Here is a 12,490-nt window from a genome sequence, read left to right as displayed (position 1 = left end):
CGCCCTGAGTCCCCTTCGGGGGAAAAGGGCAGCATATAAATACAATAAACTGAACTGAACTGAATTTTGCAATCTCAGGTAATCCAATTTCCCCCTGAAATAATTAAATGGCTTGAGGACTTCACTACCCATAAACTGATTTTAAATATTTATATCTCTTAATCATGTATGACATGCAAAAAGGCTTTAGTTTATCATTGGAATAAGTGTCAAAATTATACCTCTGCCTTAACATTTTCCAAATATGTTTTGCACATCTTAATGCAGGAAATACAATAGAATTAGACCTAAATATAAAACCAAGCTGTCAACCTAACACCCAAAAAGGAGCACATTGTAACAGTCTTTTTAGAACCATCACAGTTTTCTAATTGATCCCCATGACTTCTAAAAGTCTTTACTGCAACTAAACTGACAATGCATTATTACCAAATCATTTTTTAAAAATGCAAAACTAAATTTATGCAATATAGAAGGAATTTTGATGGAGAATTACCCAGTTAATGGTATCAGGTTTAGAGAAGGTTAAAAATGTTTGTTATCATTGAAAAACTTGTGCAGCAAAATGAATGAATGAACGAATCAATCAATCAATCAATCAATTAATCAATCAATCAAGGATTCCTTAAACTGTACTTCCCATAAAGCTGCTGTTTTAGCTGAAATGACTGTTTATGCTGCTTTCGAGGATGGCAAATAGTATTTCTGTTCTTCTCTTTTTTCAATATTTCATCGTGCCTCTTATTTACCATAAATATATAGCATACATTTAAATTGGGGGTTAGGGACACACATATTTATATTTCCATAGTATAAAGGCTATACTACTAGAACTATTTTCTGTACTATTAAGTACTTTTTGTGTTGCTTAGCATTATCAACTCTATGAATTGCGTCCTAAGTCTCAGCAGAAGCTTTTTCCAATTCTTAAACTGGAAGTACTGGGAAGCATTCGGGTTGGACTTTCAAATCACATATTCTCTCAATAATCAAAGTTCTAGTTTTCCACAACCCTGTCAAATCTCATAAGTTACTGTTTCAGAATTATACCATAGTAATTAAGATATATATTACTACCGCTAAGGAGACCTAAATCCTGGAGATTAACAGTTTTAGATCAGTTACTTCCATTCTCAGCCCAATCTATCTCACAGAGTTGAAAAGGAAATCAGGTTTAATTTATCTTAAGTTTTTGGAGAAAAGAGGGACGAGAAGAGGAGGAGAATATACCATCATGCGTGGAACAATAAGGCAGAAAATGGAGCACATGTTCTTAATAAGATGTTCAGATTTTTGTAGTACAATATATTTGCTACATCAATCATTTGGATATCATAATGAAATAATTTCAGATGTTTTCCTACATTGCAAAAAAGCAAAAGGAAGTACAGAAGGAAAAACAAAGTGCAATTATGCATTAAACTGTTTTAATAGGAATCAGGATAAGAAGTATGAGAAATAAACTTACATAACATCTCCAGCATAATGCTTAATCCGAAAGTCTCTATCAAATTCCAGGTTTTTATCCGTAGCACAAAGCTTAAAAACAAATGGATTAAAAAGTAATTATTGAAATGCAATTGCTGGTAACTTTCAGCAGGTTTTCAGTTACAGATCTGAATGAAGTCTAATTATTGCTACATCTAAATGACTCTCCTTAACGCAGGTGCTACACAAGCTGTCTGTAAGACAAGACAATATCTTTCTTAGAGATTTGATTCAACTTAGCGATAGCACACTTGGGAAACAAATGCACATGATATTTACTAAGGGTCTTTTCCACAAAACATGGCATTTACAAAGGGCTTTTTTATTTAAAAAAACACTTGGAGAACTAAATACAAAAGAATATCAAACATTTTATATGCACACATCAGGAAATATATCAATTAATATAGAACTGCGATGATGGATAAAGCTTTATCAATATTTTCCTTATTGCTTTTAGTAAGGTATTGAAATACAACCTGTTTGATTGATTCTATCTAACTCTTCATTCTATTTCATGTTTGAAATATTGACCTGGCAATGATAGAGGTAAGAAATGTGCATTTAAAAATACAAATCTGTACAGTAAACTTAATATGAAATACATGGAAGAAGCAGGATTTATATATCCACAGAAATGAAAAAAAAAAGATATAAGCCACACTTTAATTCAAAGACTGAGATGCAGATGGATGAAAAATGGAAGTTATTAAAACCATGAATTCTAATTATTGGAAAAGTAATGAGACAAGCTTGATCTGTAATTCTAAATGAGTTGTGCTACCAAACCACAATCGTACAGTTTTCATTGAAAACAGTTCTCTAACACAGAAGTATTAATTCAGAAGATGATTTTTTGCATAATGTTATGCATTTGGCTATTTAATTCAATAATCAATCAACACATTTATTTTAATTGTGTGATAGTGCTTGTTAAATCATCTTCAACTGTACTCCAGTTTGAACAATATTGCCTTCATTTAGTTTGATTTTAACAATGAGAGCAGTTGAGTTGTTTGATTTTAACAATGAGAGCAGTTGAGTTGTTTGATTTTAACAATGAGAGCAGTTGAGGTGTATGCTGATCATTTTTGTATAACATGGCAAACCATTCTTTATTTTAGCACAAATGAACAGTACCTCCATCCCGCTTCCTCCAGCACAGGGACAAAAAAGAATATCAGATGCTTTCATGTCTGCTTTCACCAAACTTAGTCAACTATCTTATTTAAAATTGTGATTAATTTTTACAATGATTTGAAGTAATCTAATTTTGTAATATATAGCTTGAATCTATTTAATCAGTCTGTCAGTTTTAGATAAAGCATCAATGAAAAATGGAAATTAAAGGCTCACATTTCAGGTTTGCTAGATCAGTCCAGTATGATTTTGATAATAATTATGATGATGATCTCCAAACTAATCAAATATATAGTATTAGTTTCATGCATGTTTTATAGGAGTGAACCAAAACAGCTTACCACTGCTATGAAACTCCTTAATTTGCTTGGGCTATTTTGTTCTGTGAGAAGCTTAATGTTGTAGTTCTATTGTGTTAAATTTGAAACAATCTTAGCAAATACGTGTTAAAAATTGCTTTACATTTAGATCTTATCATGAAGAATTTAATTATAGTTTCATTAGTTTAAAAGTGCTATTGAAGTTAATTATCATGGTTCATCGCACAATCAGCCAGGTGTTTAGACTGGATTTGACATTTTTATCCACCCACAAAATCCTTCTCAAGGACCAGGGATAGGGAGATAATTTTTTTTTAATGATGTTAAAAATATATTGTTGCAGGATGTAAACTGTTCCAAGTAAAACCACCTTTTCTAATTGACTATATCTAATGGTATGGCATAGTCAGCCAGATGTTCAGATTGAATTTGGCATTTCTGTCTACTTAACAAGTCCTTTCCAAGGACCTGGGATAGGCAGATGCAGTGGTGGGATTCAAATAATTTAACAACCGTTTCTCTGCCCTAATGGCCAGCTGGGTAGGCGGGGTTCAGTGGTCATGTGACTGGGTGGGTGTGGCCAACTCAACATCTCTCCTTTCAATGGGTGCTTTGCCTTAGCTCTTACAATGTAATCAGGGTTAACCGGAGAGACAGTTTCTGTAAGCAGGTCAACAAAGATGAGGCTAGAAACAACACAAGAATGTTTCCTTTCTGCCTTCCTTATAGGATTATCCCTGTAAAGTGGGGAAAAACAAAAGGAGATTTCTCCCAACAACCGGTTCTCTGAACTGCCTGGAAAGTTACCAACCGGTTCTCCCGAATAGGTGACAACCGGCTGAATCCCACCACTGGGCAGATGTAAATGTTTGATGGCGTTACAGATATCATCGCAGGATGGAAGCTATTCCGAGTAAAGCTGCCTTTTGCAATTGACTGATGGTGAATTTGTCAATGCCAATGTGTTCAAATGGTGCTCCAGTTTTGAGATTGCACCCAAGGCACTATTACTATTGGAACTACCTTTGCTTACTTTTGCCAATCATTCTATTTCTATTTGTAGATCTTTTTATTTGGTGATCTTTTCTAGTTCTTTTTCTTCTATTCTGCTGTCTCCAGATACTGCCACATCCACTATCCAGATTTTTCTATTTTTCTTATCAACAATTGTTAAGTCTGGGGTGTTAGGTGCCCGCCTGTTTGAATTCTTAAGTCCCAGAGCAATTTAGTGTCTTCAGGCCCTATGACTTTATTTTTATGGTTCTTTATTTTAGGTCTTGCTTGCAGGCAAATTATATTTCTTGCAGATCTTCCAATACAGTACTGATTATTATTATTATTATTATTATTATTATTACTATTATTATTATTACTATTATTGTCATTGTTGTTAATTTTCAATTTAATTCACAGTCTGGGACTGGTAAAAACTTAACATTTTAAATCCTGAACAAAGACATAAGCGCTTTTAAGATAGTATCGGAGCATAAGGCAGTTCCAAGAAGGATTTTTTTTTTTTGCTGTTAGGATATTTAGGTCTAATAAGTTCAAAATTTCCATGTATTTAGACAACCCTTTGGGTATTGCTCCAAGGGGTCCTATTACTATTGATACAATCGTTTATTTCTTCCTCCATAGTCACTCAAGTTCAATTTGAAAAGCATAATATTTCATTATCTTTTTCCAGCTGTTTCTCTTCAATTCATAAATCACCTGGTATTGTAATATCAAGGAACCAGACTCTTTTCTTTTTCACAATAGTGATATCAGGCATGTTAGGGGCCAGATGTCTGTCTATTTGCACCCAAAAGTTTCACAAGATCTTGATTTGCTCATTTTAAAGAACTTTGTCAATTTGGTGTTCCCAATTATTTTGGCTGCATTTAAACTCAAACTTTTGGCAAAGCTTCCAATGTATGATTTTGGCAACTTGATCATGTTATTGTAGATAATTAGCCTGTGAGATTTTGCTGCAGCCACTGATAAAGTGATTCACTGTTACATCTTTCTTGTTGCATGAATGGCATTTGTTGCTGTTGTTGACATGTTTAATTTTTGCTTTCATGGAATTGGTCTGCCTTATTCTTGGACAGCCAAAATGAAGCCTTCACTTTCTGATTTTTTGGGTACAGATAAGTCGTATTTTTTACATAATGACCAGTGGATTCATTTAGCAACTCGGTCGTGCCTAGCTATTATTGTTGTTGTTGTTGCTGCTGTTGTTAATAATTATTATTATTATTAATTGTGCCAGTGGTTTTCTGTTATAAAAAAAAGCAAACAATGGGTAAAACTGTGACTGTGTTATTTATTCCCTAACTGTACATACTCTCTAAGCTATACCAACTTACAAAGAACTTTACTATTTCTGAATGTAAAAATGACACCACTTTAAATGTATTAATAATGAAAGAGTGTTTGATCTCTACATTTCCCTTAGAATATAGAATCTATTAACTGCTAATTGGTGTACTTTCAAAAACGGATTAACTATTCTTAGTTTTTAACAAACCTAGAGGCAGCTCTAACAACCCTAAGGGCAACCTGAAATCTGTCCAGTATTCAATAGTATCTGTTTAAACCAGTAATTATATCTTACATTCTATTTTATGGATATGACCAAATGAAGACTTTGTACTTTAAGCAAAGCTAGCATTTTAACTTCCCTTTTCCAATGTTTTGCATCATGAGTAGCCTTTTGAACAGCTGTAAACATTTGCTTTTGTTACATTCTATTTGCTTCTAATAAAAATATGGTTCGACTACGGTTTCAAAAGGAATTTCACCTTTTTGAAATAAAAACCTATACTCCATATTCTCGGCTCTTACTTGCTTAGGAAACATTACATGAATTTAAACTGGGCTCCTATTGGTTATAAATGACATCACTGTCTAGCCAGCTTCATGCTTCTGTTTTTCTCTTTAACATTGAAAAGTCTATGGCTCCCTCTGCTGGATATTAATTTCCCCCCTCCCTCCCTTTGGAAACAGCTTTAAAGTATTTATAGCAGAGGAGTACTTCAAGACATAGGCTTGATATTTTTTTAAAATTTCTCAAAATGTGAATATTAATTATGCATTCTGTATGTGCCAATTGGTTCCTTCCTCCAACTAATGTCATCATAACAATATCAGCCAACAAATGCTATAATTCAGTTTGAGCCTCACATATGGATGGAATGGGATGCACTGAAAATTCATGTATTTTCAACTCAGCCATAACACTTACAAGTTTATGGCTTGGGGTGGATTAAAAAGTATGTTCTAGTTCTTAGAATCCCAAAAGGATTAAATACATACTTAACGACACACCATGAAAAAGGGAAGATGAATGAGGCAGCATTGGGCTAGTTACGAGCTTTTTTCCATATTGCTACACTCAGAGCCCATCAGAGAGAAGCAGTCTTCCACTCTGATGAAATGGCACTTGCTGAACTTGATAATATGATTTGGTCAACCTGATAATAAAGAAAATATTTTGTGGATTTGTTTTTTATGATCTTTTGTTCTATTTTTTGTTTTTGTAGGGTGTTTTTAGAGACTGCAGTTTCAACTGTACACTGTTCTTTGACTCTTTCTGGGAGGATAAAATGCTTTAAGAAAAAAATCAATTAGTCATAAACCCTGAAAAATATCCTTTGCAAAATTCCTTGGCACATATTTAGAAGCAGGGACTAATATGAAACTAAATGACTATTTTGTGTAAACTGATCTGTTTCAATTAAGAAAGGACAAGATAAAAAATTTCAATGCTAATTAAGTAAAAAAAAGTTAAATTAGTCTAATGCCAGAATTATAGTTAATGCCAGATTAGACAAAAATACCTTTCTGCTGGAAAAGTGAGCATGCTTGCCCAACTTCTTATTAAGAGCCTCCAGGAACATTTCATCTGTGACTTTTCCAACATTCATGCACGCATCATCCAAATTGGCTATGATTCCCTTGTGCTGCAGCTCCACAAGATCAACAATAATCTGGTTGTTGAAGTAGTCAATCTATAGAATATTTGAGAACAAATACTAAAGACATTTCTGTGAGGAAAAGTATACTGCATTACTAAAATTAATAATACAGGTGAAAAATGAAGAGGTGTTACTTTAAATTTCCTTCAAGTGCAGTTCCTACTTTGAAACTCAGTAAAATTTATTCTAAATTTATACAATACAATAAATCATACAATATTTCAGATAGATTTAAGCCAAACTATTCAGCAATATTTTGAAACTTTCTAAGTCTAGAGATATCTGAAGAATAAAGAAGTATTGATATGGTATTCTGTGTGGTTGAGATGATAAACATATATTCCAAGTTTTATCTCCTCTTTGTACTTTATACCAATAATATTAAAAGTAGAAGTCCCCTATTCTACTAAAGTTAGAGTGCAGTCTCAGAATCTTGGGAAAAATTACTACATATACAGAGTCTGTGTGGCTATTACTCCACTAGTTGTTGCTGATTATAGGGGCATTGCTGATCTCTGTTTCATTAAATACATGGACAGTGAATATATTTTTGTCCTGCCTTAAAAAAGTAATATTTTCCCCTACTGCTCTGATTCTAAGAAGTTGATATTTATTAATTTGTCTCCAAACTCCATTTTTGGCACAAGATCATAGAGCGTTGTTTGGCATTGCAAAGTTTGTCTATATCTATTTTGATTAGATTCAGATCTTGATTATTTTGGGGATTGGAGAATAGAGAACTAGACAGAATGAATAAGCTGTTGCTGGTTCTGTGGTTTTGGATTCTATTTAGTGTGTCATTGGACAATCTGAGCTGACTGGTGGGTATGGAGCGCCATCTTATAGTAATTCAAAATTTCCTAATAAGTCAGTCTCCAAAAGCAATACTGGGAATTTTGGCTTGATATCATCTGTATTGAACCATGCATCATACAAGGACAACATTTGAACTGAACTAAATCTCAGAGATTTAGGGGAAGATATCATCAGTATTCAGATACATTTTTTCCATCTTGTGTTTAAATATCGGTATCCTGAACCAGCATGAGAATAAGGATCAACCAGATGTTGCTGTTTAAACAAAACTAGATGTACTTGCAATCTCTTTGAAGAAGCATCTACATTAAACAGGAATATTCCTCACTCAATCATGATTTAATGATAACTGTTATCAGAGTATGCCAACCTGTGATAGATGACCTATTCTTTATTATTATTATTATTATTATTATTATACAATTGTATCACAGCGGCCAGTTGTTTCGCCGGATTTGGCATTGGTTACTAGTCGGGCCCCACCCAGGGGCCTAGGACGTCGTAACGTATTTTCGCAATATGCGTGCAGATCCAAGCAGTGCGGCTTTTTGCATTTGACTGATGGTGATTTTGTCAATTTTTAACTGTTTTAAATGTAATTCCAGTGCTTTTGGAATAGCACCCAGTGTGCCAATTACCACTGGAATTACCACTGCTGGTTTGTGCCATAGTCGTTGAATTTCGATTTTTAAGTCCTGGTATCTTGCGATTTTTTCATGTTCCTTCTCGGCGACCCTGCTATCACCTGGTATTGCGATGTCTATGATTGTGACCCTATTTTTCTCAACCAGTGTGATGTCTGGTGTATTATGCGCCAGTATTTTGTCGGTTTGTATTCTTTATTATTATTATTATTATTATTATTATTATTATTATTATTATTATTATTAGATTGTAATAACTTTTACATGGGACATTCCTTGAAAACCCATTAGAAATTAAATTTGGCACAAAATATTAATTTTGCTTGTATTTTGTTCATTCTCAAGATTCTACATAGCTAACTATTTCAATATGTAATGTTTCCAAACACATGCAATTCTAGATACAATGAAAGTTAAAGGAAGATTTTAAACTGATAAATCTTCACAATTTTCCTAAAGCCTAAGAGAGATAAAGCTGATTGCACCTCTGCCAGGAAAAATTTCAAAGGAAATAGGCAGTTATTAAAAATGCCCATTTTCAAGATCCCATTAGATGACCATCCAATAGGGATGGGATCTGGAAGGAGTTGATCACATTTCATTTGGTGGACAGGGCGATGAATACAGAAATATTCTGAGCCGTGGTGGCGGCGTGGTTAAAATGTTGTGGTGCAGGCTGTTTCTGCTGACAGCCAGCTACCAGCAGTTTAATTTTGATTGGCTCAAGGTTGATTCAGCCTTCCATCCTTCTGAGGTTGGTAAAATGAGGACTCAAGATTATTGGGGGCAATATACTGGCTCTGTAAACCATTTTGAGAAGGCTGCAAAGCACTGTGAAGCGGTAAAGAATTCTAAGTACTATTGCTATTCTGTATTCATGAAGATATATCCATAAATACATGGCTGCAGGAGCAGAGTGTGTTCTTAAAGATCATAGTCTATTATATCATTGATATTGCAGCTACCTTGCTTATCTGTCTGCTTCCAGGCATATCTCACAGTGCTGATTATAATCTTTATAACCTTGCCTTGGGATCAAAGTATTTAAAAGATTATTTCTCTATGGTCTCACTTAGTCTATATAATAGCTGAAAAAGTCTTCCTTGAAGTTCTACATTTCTATCCCTTTCCTCAAATCCAGTTATAATAGAAATAGTTTTTCTTGAAAACCATGCACATTTTCTTTATCTTCTTAACTGGTAAAATTTATCTGCTTTCAATTTTCTTTTCTTTCACAACTTTTGCAGGCTTTATTAACTGGTTTTCTAGTGGTTGTGTTCTCTTGGTTTGATGTTTTAAATAAACATATTGAATCTCCCTCCCCATATGATACTGCATTTTAAATATTAATTTGGAGGTGGGGGTAACCACTGAGTGTTTCTGAGCAGACTGTGTAAATCTACTCACATGCTTCCAAGGAATCCCCTCTCGCTGATATTCTTCCTGTTCTTGCTTCAAAACAAGTTGAATGAAGAGCTGTTGCAACTTCTCATTGCAGTAGTTAATGCAGAATTGTTCAAAACTATAAAAGGAAAAATAAGTAAATACTGTCTTAAATCCTCCTGTGAACCAATATATGCTTGACTGTCTCAAGATATTTCACCTGTTATTGTCAAAGATCTCAAAGCCATAGATATCAAGAACTCCAATCACTGTGTTTTTGCCGTGAACAGTGCTGTTGTAATCTTTCACTGCAATCCCATCATTGATATGCATCACAATCCAGCAGAAAAGGCGCTCATACATTGCCTACAAACCAAAGTACATCATCAATTTTATTTCCTGGCTTAGAACCCAGATTTATTAAACCTGTATTTTTGTGTTAGGTCACTGTAGCCTTATAAAAGAAAACTGGGAATCATCCAGTTCTAACCTACTCAGCAGTAAAAATCTTATGAGACTTAAAAAAAGCTGCAAATAAAGCTGTTCTTTTGCTGTAGCATTATTAAAATTGAAATAGGGTTATTTTCAGGACATTTAGTTCATTAAACAAGTCAGCCAGTTCCAGATTCTTCCTCCACCAATGTCTTAACTCACTGATGATATACAACTTAACTTCATTGATTATATTCAAAGTAGCCACAAGTGTGTGTGTTCCAATCTCCCTGCACACTCAAAAATATACTTGTCTTCTCATACTCTATCTCACACTTTCTCATAGTATGACTATTACATCATCCATAAACTTTGGGAATTCCAAAGACTTCATAAATATCCAAAGAATTTCAATCACTAGCCTCCCAAAGATAACTGGCAATTCAGACAATCTTCAAACAATACTTCGATTTCTAGTCACAAGAAATAAGGCACTTGCTGATCACAGATTTTTGATAACTGGAGAGAAAGTCACCTTTTCCCTTTCTTACATAAATTGTTCATGGATTGCAAGTGATAATTTATGTATGGATTTATGTGCGTGGCTACTTTTGAACTTTTTGAATCAATCATATTAACTTTCACTTAAAAATGAAGATATCAAATCTATAGGATGGAATCTATATTCACCTTTGCAAATGCATTTTTGCCATAAGTGGCTTCTTGCTCTGTGTGTTGCTTATCAATGATATCACGACCAGTAGCTACAGTTCGAAAAAGCAGGGCCTTCTCTACTGTATCAGCTTTAGTTGAGAGCAGATCTGCAATGACAGATACTAGCTTGCCATTTTCAATCACTGGTGTTTCACCATCCACAGAAATTTTTAAGTTGCCCTGGAAAAAATATGGAAGAAACTTGTTTATTTCCTCAACAATTCAGCATCAAGCACAATTTAGACATTGTATCTGCTTGAAAACTCTGGCTTTTTCCTTGATTCATCCCAAACTAAGATAATAGCTATTCCATCTCCATGTTAAACTAAAGCATTTCTTGCTAGGGAACCAAATTCCTGCTCCATTGCTTTACTGATAATATTGGAAAAGTTACACCTTATTTATTAAAATTAATAAAAGAGCATAGCCACTAAAGAATATTGGAAATTTCTATAAGTTATCATTGACTTACAACCACAATTAGACCAGAAAACTCATGATTAAGTTGTATAGTGGTTAAGTAAGGCATCACTTGACCACACATGTGGTCATTTAAGTGAATCACTGAGGTTGTTAACTGAGATAACACATGATTGCAACTTGTAACGTTCTCTGCTGGCTTCCCCATTGACTTTGCTTGTTGAAAGCCGGTGGGGAAGACTGCAAATGCCAATCATGTGATTCCAAGAAACTGCAACTGTTATAAATGGGAGTTGGTCACCAAATGCCCAGATTGTAATCATAGGACTGTGGGGATGGTTGTAAGTGTAAGTGACATTGTGACTTCGAAAAATGGCTAAATGAATACTTTTAAGTCAAGGAGTACCTGTATTTTCGTTATAACCATAGAAACCTGATTCATTCTATTAGCTTGCCTATCTTTAGAAATAAATCTGGAATCTGAATGTCTATGATCTTTAATATATTTAAATATAATTAAAGTCTCTTATCCAAATAAATATGCATGTATAAATGCAAAATATAACTATTACCCTCTTGTTCCTGATATTCCTCATATCACCCTACAACATAACCTTCTTTCTATAAGTCTAACAGCAGAGAGATCCACTTACCAAATGCAGAATGGTAGCAAGGATTTTGTACACAGTTTGAACCTCTTCTGGTCCAAATCCAATCACTTTCATTGCATCAGCAACAGCTTTGAAATCTGCACTGTCGTTAATGGTACACTAAAAAAATAACAGACAAAAACATGAAGTCACTCTCTTGCTTTTACACTAAGAATACAATGTTAAGCAATGGAAAATAAGACACTTATCTCCCTACATGGAAATATTTCAGCCAAAACACAGAATAAAGTATTAGTAATAGTAGTAAAAAAAAAATTACATGAACTAGCTGATAGGAAAAAGAAAAGCAAGAGAATAAGCCTATTTAATCTGTTAAAATATTCATAATGAATCCAAATAATTTTTTTAAAAAAATCTAGGGGGTGATGGGGGGAGAGGTTGGAAGAAATCAAAGAAAAAAGGAGTAAACCACAGTTGCAAAAGAGAATATAAATTATCATCCTTTCCTGCTATCCAAGGTCAAACATACAAAACAAGATAATGTTAATTAGGAATTGAAG

At 33.9% G+C, this 12,490-nt stretch overlaps 1 protein-coding gene across 1 annotated transcript in view; it reads right to left on the bottom strand.

The window, feature by feature from the left end:
* LOC106557250 (unconventional myosin-Id) overlaps positions 1–12,490 on the bottom strand; it is a 123,930-nt gene that overhangs the window by 81,048 nt on the left and 30,392 nt on the right. The window contains exons 7-12 of the mRNA XM_087713352.1: positions 11,973–12,089; positions 10,876–11,079; positions 9,974–10,119; positions 9,778–9,892; positions 6,773–6,943; positions 1,469–1,539 (exon numbers count right to left, since the gene is read on the bottom strand). Of these exons, the coding sequence (XP_087569478.1) occupies positions 1,469–1,539; positions 6,773–6,943; positions 9,778–9,892; positions 9,974–10,119; positions 10,876–11,079; positions 11,973–12,089 (824 nt within the window). The remainder of the gene's footprint in view (positions 1–1,468; positions 1,540–6,772; positions 6,944–9,777; positions 9,893–9,973; positions 10,120–10,875; positions 11,080–11,972; positions 12,090–12,490) is intronic.

Source organism: Thamnophis sirtalis, unplaced genomic scaffold (assembly GCF_051295495.1).
Source record: "Thamnophis sirtalis isolate CommonGarterSnake01/CBP01778 unplaced genomic scaffold, rThaSir2_p1.2 scaffold_4, whole genome shotgun sequence".
NCBI classification, from domain to species: Eukaryota; Metazoa; Chordata; class Lepidosauria; order Squamata; family Natricidae; genus Thamnophis; species Thamnophis sirtalis.
Note: the sequence above shows the minus strand (reverse complement) of the source record. Positions and strands in the feature narration are given on the sequence as shown.